General features: G+C 37.4%; 1 protein-coding gene across 2 annotated transcripts; it reads right to left on the bottom strand.

Moving 5' to 3' along the window:
* Nucleotides 1-1,384: 1,384 nt before the first annotated feature.
* On the bottom strand, nucleotides 1,385-3,312 carry LOC145101471 (glycosyltransferase family protein). Of its 2 annotated transcripts, none has more exons than XM_079038674.1 (3): nucleotides 3,120-3,312; nucleotides 1,750-2,641; nucleotides 1,385-1,657 (listed from the first exon to the last, which is right to left on the bottom strand). In XM_079038674.1, exon 2 carries the CDS (start codon nucleotides 2,574-2,576, stop codon nucleotides 1,755-1,757), a length of 822 nt encoding a protein of 273 aa, XP_078894800.1. In that variant the 5' UTR covers nucleotides 2,577-2,641; nucleotides 3,120-3,312; the 3' UTR covers nucleotides 1,385-1,657; nucleotides 1,750-1,754. The 2 variants fall into 2 exon arrangements, with proteins under 2 accessions (XP_078894800.1, XP_078894801.1); XM_079038675.1 differs by having other exon boundaries at nucleotides 1,750-2,736.
* Nucleotides 3,313-13,037: the final 9,725 nt, after the last annotated feature.

Consider the following 13,037-nt stretch of genomic DNA (forward strand, 5'->3'; position numbering starts at 1 on the left):
CAACAAAAACATGGAATGGATTTCAAAGCTTACTTGCGTGCGCCTCATGTCTGTGATTGGAGTATATATACATGTCAGATGTCATTGTTGATTGTTGTGTGATCCTTTGACCTAATCTAAAATAAAATGAAGTCCCTCTCCTATCATTTTGAAATTACCAAGGGTTTTATTGGAATTTCATTTGTTTGGGAGGATGATGTATGTATGTATGTATGTATGTATGTATGTATGTATGTATGAGAGAGAGAGAGAAAGAAGCGGTGGTTGTTTCTGGTGGCAATGGCAGTGATGGCAATGACAGTGAGATGTCGAGGTGGTTGTTTCCGGTGGTGGTGCGATAAATTATGATATCCGATTTATTGGACTACGGATATATTAATTTTATTTCAATAAAAGAATAAAAACAATAAACACCAAAAATAAATGAAAAATATCAATATGGCCATTTCATGATTGTAGAGACATAGTTTGCACCTTTTTAAAATATAAATCACGTCTCCGAATTAAGTTTTTAGAAGAGACTGAATATATCTTTTGGCATCTACAAGAGATATCACTCGTATAATTTAGTAAAAAATATATATTAAAAGTAAAATAGTTTTGTTTTTCAAATTTGACAGGAAGAACTCCGCAACCAAACTATAGCGGAAATGACCAAAGCAATTTACAAACCACATTAGTCATTTTTGTAATTTCTCTTTAAATAAATAAAAACCTGACATAAAATGTTGAGATAAATACAACCCAATCTATGTTGACACAGTTCCATTTTGAGTTGTTTGTCAATTTCTTAATTATATCGCTTGATTCCATATTGAATTGTTTTTACCAATTCCTCGCTTTGTTGGCTCTTATATCGTATAAAACACAACTGAACTTTTGCAATTTTTAACAGAAAAACAATCAAAAATCTGATGGCCAAGTTAACCAAAAGACGGACCAGCCAACCCAACACATTAATTAATGCAGGATATAACGGCCCAACCAGACCATTGTATTTGTATATTTGCCTTCGTGTCCCTTCTTTTTGCATAACATCAAATATAAATAAGAGTAGCTACATAAATCGTCCATATAGTTTGGTCCAATCTGTAAGTTTCATCCCTATAAAGAAATTTTCACAAATCCCGTCCCCATGGTTTGATTATATCATATCTAATACAATAACAATGACAATAAGTCAATGACACTAACACACGAGCATCTAGATTTAAATTGCTAGGCTAACTTGAAAATTCATGTCATACAAATCAAAAAATCATTTGACTACTAAGTCAAATAGTATTTAAATCTCTTTCCATTAATAACAAAATAGCATATTCTATTCTATATTGATTGCATTAAATTTTTCCAATGGTTACTAAATGATGCACCACATACTATATCATGAGTAAAAGAATTTTCATTAATAAAAAAATGTTTTCTGGCAAACACAAAACTTTACTACACCTTCCCATTCGATCATCATCAAGTTAGTAATGGATTTAGATTGATGACAAGTACACAACTTTAACTAACCTGATCTTTTTGGTAGCATTACATTCATCATACAACACAATCATCTTTCTTCTTCAGTTCTTCTCATAATGCAAGCAGCCTCACTTTGTGATTCACACTTGAATTGGGTCGATCATCAATCATCATGTAGGAAATGAATCTGAATCAAAGTAGAAAATAAAGAGTTATAAGAGTTGTAATAAATGAAGAATTGATAACACAACAAAAACAACGATTCTGATGTTTAATTACCTTATTCAAGCACAGGGGCAAAGTCTCCTAGTATACTGATGAGATCCATCACAAGAAAGCAATGAAGGTCTTCGTGTGTATAAACACGCACCAGGATTCAAATCTCTAGGGGCATCTTCAACAACTTCAGCAGGTTGATCAGCTCCTATACTTGCAAGACATGATCCTCTACATTTCATATACTTTTGCATAATTTCACATTGATTAATAAGCGCGAATTTGCTCCCAACACACGATTGCCCTATTGATTTGCAAACGGAATCACACGATTCCCCTTGTTTTCCAACAATAACATTAATCCCAAGCAGTCTGACTTCAATCTGGGAATCAGTGATTCCGACCGAATTGTTTGATGGTGGGGCAAAACAATGATGGAATTCACTCAGATACGCGTTTTCATGAACGACACTTTCGGAATTATGACGACACCTTCCAGCACAGTAATCGAAAAGAGTTGAATAAGTCCCTGAAGTTACTGGTTTGGCGATTTTGACCCTTGTTGCTTGATCGATTTGTGTTCGTTGAGGATTTAGGCAGCAAGAAACACAGTATTCATAGGAGTTGCAGCATTGTGAAACAAGATTGCAGCCTTGGCAACTGTATTGATCTCTTTTTAGTCGACAGCAGTGTGATTTTGGATCTAGTGATAGGGCATCACATACGTAACCTGTATGATCGGTTATTAAATATCTTCCTTGAACTGTTGTTCTGCAGAATTGTGTTTCTAGGAAACTGGTGTCTTTTCTAATGGCAAATGCCTTTGATGCGAACAAGAAGATCAGAAGTTGGAGATATTTGAAGTTGAGAATTAAGGAGGGTGTCGCCATTTTCAACTTGAAATCTATGTGATGCTCAAACTCGATCCCGCTCGCTTAAAGTCCAGATGAAGATCCTATATACCACATGCATCGCACAAAGTTATGAATTATGATCATTTGAACCGAATGATCCATCTAAAACAGCAATTCATTCTCGAGCAATGTTAAGCTGCGACTACGACAAGAACTAATAAGTAGAAACACAAAGCTACAATTAATTTCTATGGTCACCCTTCCATCGAAAGGAAGAAGTAGATACGTCAACAGAAATTTGTGAAGAAAATTCATACACGGCGATCATAAGAATTCATAAGTTGTAGCAAAACCTAATAAACAAATCACTCTATGAGTACCTACGGTAAATCCAGAGAGCGTTGAACCATAATGAATCGACAGAATTGAAAATTTTATCCACATTTTCGTGCCAAATCATCATGAAAATCCGAAATTAAAGGAACTATTATGATTGGAGTCGAAATGAATCCATTCTTCGAGTAAATCACGAGAATATAAAATGGAAATGAAATCGTACACTGGATAGAAGATAATTACCTCGGATGTCAAGAACCCTAGTTCCGTAGTTGATAAATCTTGGGAATGTAGGGCTAAATCGGTCTTGATCAAAAGCGATTGAGGGTTACTGAGAACGATTTGGGCGTAAAACGGGAATGGACAAGCTGTTCCCTACTCTTAAAAGCAATTAATACGGCGAATGTAACGACAATGCGTATCAGAGCACAAAAAATGTTGGTTTAGTTCCACCAAAAAATTCGGAACACGTTATTAATAAATTTATTGATTGTTTTTGGGTTTCGATTTTTATACAATACTAGTCCAAAAATCAGGTATTCCACAATAGCGAATTAGGATACTCTATTAATATATTGATTGTTTTTGGGTTTCGATTTTTATACAATACTAGTCCAAAAATCAGGTATTCCACAATAGCGAATTAGGATACTCCTTGGCGAATTCGAAATATATTTGTTACTAATTGTAAAACCTATATATTATATGAGTTAGTTTAAAAGAAAATTAAATACAAAGGTCAAAATATTTGAAAACTTTAAATTTATAAGAAAATAAAAAAAATAATAAATTATTATAATAAAAATGTTTTTTATTTATTAAATTTAAACAAATAATTTAAATGAATAAAAGAAACTAACAAGCTTTTAAATTTGATAATTTTAAAGTTAAAAGATAAGTTAATTAATGAAATTGATATTCATTTATTACTATATTTATTGTAATTATTATATTAAAATATTATATGAAATTTAATAAAATAGAAAAACTAATAAAATGATATATGGAAAAAAAAAATTAATTCAAAATAACCACAAAATGACATTTGGCAAATTGAATGGGAGTGTAACAAATGACAAAAAAAATCATTTATTAGGGAAGATTTATTGAATGTTCCATTTGTTTTAGAAAATCAATATATTTTTATAAAAAAAGTTAGGGGTGTTTGGTTCAAAAAATGTTTTTGGAAAGAATAGAATCTATTAAATGAATTGGAATCTGAATGTAATATGTTTGATTGACATGGAATGAAATATGTTTTCTGATGAGTTTGTTGATTTCATAAAGGAATTGGAAAATAAATTTTTGTAATAAGACAAAAATACCCTTAATGATTTTTGTAAATAATTATATTTTTTAATAAACACGATAAAGTTTTATTTAATTACAACATTTTTTATTGAACTCTTCTACAAAATTTGAATTAAAAAAATAACTACCATGAATTTTAAATAATTTAAGGACACAAAAAAATTCATCATAGGCAAAAAAAATAATAATAAATAAAGGCAAAAGTCACGTTAAATGGTAATTATGGAAGAATTGAATCTACTTTCATGATGCACAGTGAAAGAATTAAATTTTTTTCAAATGAGGAATAAAATGGTAATTATGGAAATTTAATTTCATTCCTTTGGTAACCCAAACACAATCTCCCATAGATTTTAATTTCCAATTCCTTCTAATCTCTTAAGAATTATGTGAAACAAACGCACCCTTAGTTGTGGAATTAGGTCATAAACCGTCAAATTCATATTGTTTTAAAATTAGTCAAATCATCTGCAACAAATAAATCAAAAGTAATAACTAAAATAAATTATATGCATATAATTAAAAAATCACAAGGTCTTTGCATATAGTTTTTTATTAATCTTCATTAATCATTAGACTTGGTAGCCTAATAGTAATATGAAATTAGTTAGAATGAAATTGGATGATGAAATAATCCAATTTCAATTTCAAACTTTCAATCTCAAAAACATTTTCAAAACCATTGTACTTATAAATTATATAGGAATAAGAAGCAGTGAAGTGATCATTTCAAAATCAACAAAAATGCAATACATATGCTTCTAGATTTTCAACCAAAGTTCTTCACATTCCAAAACAAGTCCCTTTTTATTAGGGTCCTCATTTTTCAATAATATAAATAAGGTAGTAGCATCACATCCAAAATCGGCTTTAAGGCTTGGTAACAAATACCAACATTTTGGAGACATGTGGCATCCACATGAAACCGTGGAATGAGTTTGCGGTCATATTTTCCTAAATTTTGGACGAGTGCACACCTTAACTAATGAGTTAAGGGTTGTTTCTTTTAAACTTATTAAACTTGTAACACTCGGTTTCGGATTTGCTTCTTTATTCGGGGCTGCGGCCCAATCTTCAGTGGTCATGAGGCTTAGGGCCTTAGGGAAGGAAGAATTTGGACCTTCTCGGGTGTGGGTGTTATGGGTTAAGTGATCCAAGTGTTCGATTGTGTCTTCAGAGTCAAGGGTATAATCGTAATTTGATAATTCAGTCTTTTATGAATTTTGGATTTAGTTTTGGTTGGTTTTCAGACTAAATAAAGTTTATCTAAGTGTAGGGATTCTCGTTACCTTTTCTTGGATATAAAGAACGTCGAAAACGGATAAGGGATGCAAAAGTTATGACCATTTGAAGTTAGAGGGGTGTTGGGCCAAAACAGGTGAGCATGGCGTACATGGTAATTTGGGCATGAGTGCATTTAGGAACGCCCTGCGTTCCCAAGAGAACGCGTTGCGCTCGTCAAGCCAGATTAAAACCCTAAATTAGGGTCTTGGACCCTATTTAAAGACCTTAACTCGCCTCCAACCATTATTTCCTTCAGCCTCCATCCTCTCTAACCCTAAGAACGAAAACCTAGCCTCCATTTAAGTGATTCTCGAGCTTCAAAGTGATTTATGTGTGTTTTTGGTGCTTGAGGAAGAATAAAGAACTTTTTTATGAGTCATTGCTTGACTTGGAGCTTTTAGATCCAAGCTTTGAACACCTAGATCTATCTTTTGGAGGTATAAAGTCTCAACCTTGACAACTCTTTCATGTAGATCTAGCTAAGTGGTATTTTGTTATGGTTTTGGTCCCTTTGAGGTGGTTCTTGTGAATAGAAGTTACTCCAGAACCTTTGAGCTTCATATTTGGTACTTGTTGAGGTTATAGAGTCATAAAGTTTGGATCTTGATTGGTATAAACATTCCATGCATGATTTGGTAGTCAATTGATGAAGTTTGGGACTTAGGGTTTTGATTTGTATCCCATTGAGTTATGTTAAGTCATAAAGTGGAAACTTTATAACTTAAGAAGTCCCTTGAAATCAGATCCGGAAGTTTGGATTGAGGTCTTAAGGTGTTAAGAAGTTTTTAAGACATTTTGGTGTGATTTTGACCTCTGGGGTTCATCTTTGGTGTTGGGCTTTTTTAAGCCATGAAAAGGCTTAAAGCCTTCGACTTTATGGGTTAATTCATTGTTATGGGACTATTATGGGGTTCTAGACATCGGACTTAATGGATTAAGTCCTTAAAATGAGAATTTAGAACTTAGCCTTGAACGTCGTGCGTAGCCCCTAGGAATGCAGCGCGTTCCGTCTTGAGTCCCCATCAATTTGTCCGGCAACGAACGCCATGCGTTCGTCTGATCAGTGGAGTTTTTGGTTGTTGGGCTTGGACTTGACATTAGATGTGGGTACTGCTGATTTGGGCCTTATTGGGCCTTATGGTGTCATTTTGGTTTTGGACTACCTATTTGGACTTTGTTGCTTTGGGCCTTTTGGGCCATCTGAGATCAACTGTTGGAATAAGGGAATTTTTGGGCCCAATTTGGAAAATTAGGCCATTAGTGGGCCTTTGTGTAACTTTTGGTTTTAGGCCTTTATGGTTTTTGGACTTGGGCCTCAGTTTTGGTTCAAGTTGGGTTAGGGGTAAAATGGCCATTTTACCCCAAGTATGGTTTATGGATCTTAGTTTGGAACCCAATTGCTAATTAGGTGTTATCTTGATATTGATAGCCCAGAGAAATCGTCAGGGCAACAGCTAGGGATTTCTTTCAGCGACCTTCTGCATTCGAGGTGAGTCTCCTCACCGTTCTATGGGGCAAAGACACCAATGCTGGCCTATTTGGTTTATGTATTGTAGGAAGACAAGGGGTAACCCTTGGCAGTTTGTATGAAAGACCAGGAGGCAGCTCGTGACAAACTATATGCAAGACCAGAGTCTGAACTTTGGCAGTTAATTAGTTAAGTTGTGTAGATTGTATGCTAGTTGTCTTTTTGATGCTTGCATGGAAGACCCGCAGGTGGCTCCTGGCACTTGTCTGTAAGACCCAGGGTTGTGGCCCCCGACCTGGCAAGGAAGACAATGAGGCGGCTCGTGGCATAATGGCAAGACTATGATTGGCACATAGCACTTTTATTGATTGATTGGATATGTCTGATATGTTTGGCTCATGGTTATGTATGGTATGTGGTATTTTGGGGAACTTACTATGTAACATCCCAAAATTCAAGGCCAAAAATTTCATTTTTAAATAAGTTGTTATAAAACCATAAGTATAGAAATATCTATAATAACATCTCATGTCAAAACCAAAGTGTCAGTAGCCAAACGTACTATCATAAAATAATATCAGAGTGTAATCCCAAAGATCCCATGTGCAGAAAACATAGTTTGATGCACTGCGATCAAGCCGACTCCTTTCCTTTGAAAATGAAGTACCTGAAACCAAAACTGAAAACCGTAAGCACGAAGCTTAGTGAGTTCCCCAAATACCACATACCATACATAACAACATACTGCCTAGCATATTTGGGTGTTGGCATACCCATTCAGTCTCTTTCAACTGAATACTGCCTAGCATATAAGCACATAACTCGCATACTGTCATACATAACCATGAGCCATACATATATCATAATCAGTAAAGATGCTATGTGCCAAACATAGTCTTGCCATTATGTCACGGGCCGCCACGTGGTCTTTCTTGCCAAGCCGGGGGCCACCCCCTCGTTCTCATAAAAAAGTTCCAAGAGCCACCTCCTGGTCTTCCATGCAAGCATCACAAAGACAACTAGCATACATACTACTCTACTTATCCAATTAGCATACAGTGTGCCAGGAGCCACCTCCTGGTCTTTCATACATAATGCCTAGGGATAACCCTCGGGTCTTCCTACCATACATAATAACATAGAGTGTGCCAGGAATCGCCTCCTGGTCTTTCATACATATTGCCTAGGGCTAACACTCGGGTCTTCCTACCATGCATCAAACAAATGGGTCGGCATTGTTGCCTACGACCCATACAAATAGTGAGGAGACTCACCTCACACTGTTGAAGTCCCGCGGATAAAGTTGTGGCTGCTGGCTAACAGATTCCCAAATCTGTCAACATCAAAATAACACCCAATTAATAATTGGGTCCCAACACATATCCATAAGTCCATGCTTGGGGTAAAAGACTACTTTACCCCTAACTTAGCTTGATTCAAGCCCAAAGCCCAATCCAAAGACCCAAAAGTCAACTATGAGTCAAAGCCCGACATATGGCCCAATTTCTCATAATCATAAAAACCCAATTATGGCCCATCTATGGCCTAATTTTCCAAATTGGGCCTAAACCTCACATGGTCCTTACCCTAAAGCCCATTAAATTAGTCTAGTCTATATGCTTGTTTTTGGATGGCCCATTAATAACCCAATACAAAGGCCCAAGTGAAATTAGGGTTTTCACATAAAATGATGATTAGGGTTAAGTGTTTCTTACTTAACCCATTTAGGACTTAATCCATTAAGTCCATCAATCTATTGGGTAAATCATATAGTGTACTCAGGTGTAATTAATAATTCAATTCCAGTGGCCCAAAATGTGGGTCCCGATAAGTCCAAACCAATAATTCCAAAATTAGGGTTTTCAACCCAATCACAACCCAATTAGGCCCAATAGCTATGTATTTGGATCCATTAGGGTTTCATTAGGCCAATTAGGGTTTTATTAGGCCCACTAGGGTTTCATAAGTCGGGCACCACCCACTACCACCTCGGGTAGTGGTGGTCAATGACCGCTCACGGCGGCGGCCACCACCCCACTGTGGTGGTTATGGTTCTAGTCCATTTGTTCAAGCATCCCAAAAAAAATCCAAACACAAACAAGCACACCGCCACCCAACACAGCGACTGGTGGCAGCAGCCACCACCTCACGGTGGTGGTTATGAGTTTCTTTTCATTATTCTAATCTCTAATTACATTTTACAATGCTTTAACCCAAAAAAATAAACACACACACTAATAGAAAAACACACACAGCCACCCTTGTGGTGGCCGACGGTGGTAGATGGTGGCAGCCACCACCTCACGGTGGTGATGGTAGCTTTTCTTGGTTTTCCGGTCATACAAAACACCCCAAATGTACTCATACACACCAGAACACACACAACCACCACCACACGGTGGCTGATGGCGACGGGAGATGGAAGCGGTGGCAACCACCATGACTGGCGGCCATGGTGGTTCTTGTTCTTGGTTTCTGGCCCACAACATACAAAAACACTTCACGGTGAAGCAGCAACACCTTAACGCGAGCCCATTCACCATACGAGTGCAGCTGGTCCCTTCTAATGGCAGCGAATCTCGACTGGAGCACTGAAATAGAAGATTACTCGAACGATGGCAGTGGCAGCGACTAGCTACTGTGGAATGGAGTCGTAGTCGAAGACAGTTGGGACAGTACCGACAATAGACTCGGTGGCTACGGGTGGTGACATAAAGAATGAGAAGGAGAACAGTGGAGGTGTGGCGGCAATGACGGTTGGGCTTCGACAGTTAACAACAGCAACTATTCCTCCGAATGTCGTACTCTCTTTCTGACGTAGAAAGGGGTTGGCTCCGACAGTCTTCATCTTCAATGGTAGCTAGGAGGTAGCGACTGAAGGATGGAGGGTGTAAGTGGCGGCTGGTCCTTCATAATAGGGTTAGGGTTTGTGTGGTGAAGCAAAGTGACGAGTTTAATACCTAATCATATAAACTTTTGTCTAACCTTTGGTCCCTCCTTCCCAACTTCTTTTCAAACTAAGTCTATACTTTACCTTTTTAACCCCAGCCATCCAAAAACCCTTCAAATTAAGTCCCAATAATTACCAAGTAGTCCCTGCCTTCATAAATATTTATGAAACCAATCAGAAACTTACACTTTTAACTCCCGACTTCTAAAATTGTGACAATTAGCTCCTCGAGACCAATACCTTGTTATATAATTATCGATTTTATGGCTACTATACATTCATTAATTTATTTATTTAATAAACGGGGTGTTACAACTCCCCCCCCCCCACTTAAATTAGATTTCGTCCTCAAAATCATTCCTTACCATTCCTTACACGCCAACCCACCCAAGTAGCATGGCCACAATCCTGGATACACCCTAGCCTTCCCAGGCTAACCATGACCAACCTTCGTAAGGCCCTGTTAGGCATGTCAAACCCAACAAATAATAGGGGTACAATAGACTCCAAATACACTGCTTTAATGCACTAAAAAGTAGTACAAGGCAAGCAGGGTCGAACCACAGAGACACAGAATAAAAGTCTATACCTTTTTGCACAAGGTACTTTGGTCACAAAGGGGGGTTTGTTTGCAAAAGTAAATAACTAAATAACAATCTACTTTAAAAGCATGCACAAAATGAAATAGATTTGTAAACAAATTGATTGAATGGTTCTAGTTCTAGTTCTCAATGTTGTTTTTCAACTTGATTATGACTTGATGTAATTCAAGATTGCTATTCTATGTTGGTACTGAAAGATATTAACACGCTCTAATAACTCTCGCTTGCCAAATTATCTAACCAAAACACGCTCTTTGATTAGACCTAGCTTTACTAATTCAACCTAAACACGCTCTTAGATTGTATTGAAAAACCGCATTAAGTTTTGTACAAGCTTCCCAACAATGTTCATTTCTTCTCATACGCTCGGAAGTGTGAAAACATGTGATATATGTTTTACAATAAGAAAACTTATTGCTTGTTACCAATTATTAACTCAATAGAACGATTAGGTGCCCTAAAAGTTAATTAACTGCACAAAAATTCAATTCATGAAAGTGGCCAATCAAACACAAATCAAATTCAAGGATTCTAGTTTAAACAAAAACATAATCACTAGAATAGAATCACAAATCAAACATCAAATCATATGCTTCAAGTCAAGCAATCAACATGTTTTGAACAAGAACTAGAAACTAGGGTTTCTTAGCCACACATGGCTAAGAACAAATCAAACAAGAATAAAGATGGAATTGGGATGTTTAATCCTTACAAAAATGAAATCCAAATGTTTGCAATGATTAAGTCTTCTCAAAAGCTCCAAGAATTCTCCCAAAATTGCCCTAGATCGCCAGAAACTACTCCCAAAACCGTTATCCCCTTCAAAATGACGTCTCCTCCTCTTTTATTAAAGTTCACGTGACTTGCCATAAGGCCATGCATTTTTGGCATGGCCATGCCTTTTGCCCATGTGTTTTTGGCATGGCCATTTGTCTTGACCATGTGTTTTTGGCATGACCCATGCTTTTTGCTAAAATTCCAAAAAGTCTTCACTGTAGACTCCATCTTCAATCTAGCTTCACCACGAGTCATGTTGCTCAAATATGAGATGATAAAGGACAAACACGACCCGTGTCAAAGTGAAAAGGACCGTGTTTCACACGTAATCCTTTGCTATGAAGATAATGCAACAACGACTCGGGTTATGTCTTCATGCTTTCCTCCATGGAATGACCGGTTCATCTTCTCTGCATGCTCCAAAGCTCCAAGAATCCAAGCTCCACGTTTCATGCTCCATAATGCCTGCAAAATAAATCAAATATAGTGAAGTACCAGACATTCTTAATGAAATATGCAACTACCCTAATAATCAACTAAACGCAAGTATTATGAAGTAAAATGCTATAAAAAGACGGAAATAATCATGCAAAATAGGTGCATAAAATGCACCTATCAGGCCCTAAAGTCCACAGATGATCGAATTCCTTGCAAAAAGATCACATCTACTCCGTCTGAAATCTGCAGTCTCGAGGTGGTCTGACTCATTGCCAGACCGCTCATACTGAATCATCATTGTTGAATCCAGTCCGCTTATCCCTCAATTGACTACTCAACTTCTAATCAATTCGATGTTCCCACTATAAAACAGGATCACATACCTAATTATCCATGCAGATCAGTTATACTTGGCTAAGGCTCAGCTAATCCCACTATGAGTGACTTGTCACATCCCAATCAACCAGCTATTCCGTCTGTACTTGCAACCTAAAACATAAATACTAACACAACCCAAACGCTGAAACTGCTTGAAAATTGAACTGACTAAAGCACTATGTTGCCACATGGATGTTTTCCAAAATCTACTGAGACCTGCCTAGTCTCAATTCGTTCGCCAATCATCTGAAATATCGGGCTCCAACCGGTTGCGGAGCCAAAGGACTCCCACTTAGTCGTCTCACACGATGTCTGAACGAAATCCTTCTCTGGAACTAGTTGCCACTAGTTATCATGCCATTGTGGCTCTAACGACCTTTTGATCTAACCGATCGGGTCCATGCGTCGAATCCTGTCGTAATCAAATCCAAGGCTAAAAGTGATTGCTACCTGACCAATGGTAGCCTTATATCCCAAATGACTTACACAGTCCATTTCCTCCTTGATCTCATAACCGTAGTGGCGTTCCTATGGTCGTATCGCTGGTTCAACCAGATCAAACCCATCTGGGTAATTCCGTAATCCAATCCGTGGATTTCCATATCCTCACTGCTGCACCCGAACTGGTGGGTACTCCTGTTCCTTCCGCGTCCTAACAACGTGCTCATGCTATCTACCAACCTAGTGAATGTTATGGCTACACCCGTAGACTTACAACACTTTCCATGCTAATTGACTATTAGTGAAATCTACGGTTAACCCCGTAGTCTTACAACACTTCCCATACTATCTGACTGTTAGTGAATGCTACGGATACCCCTGTAGTCTTACAACACTTTCCTTACTATCTGACTGTTAGTCAATGCTACGGCTACCCCCGTAGTCTTACAACACTTTCCTTACTATCTGATTGTTAGTGAATGCTACGGCTACCTCTGTAGTCTTACAACACT

This window comes from Lactuca serriola, chromosome 4 (genome assembly GCF_051521515.1).
Source record: "Lactuca serriola cultivar US96UC23 chromosome 4, Lser_US96UC23_V15, whole genome shotgun sequence".
Classification (NCBI taxonomy): domain Eukaryota; kingdom Viridiplantae; phylum Streptophyta; class Magnoliopsida; order Asterales; family Asteraceae; genus Lactuca; species Lactuca serriola.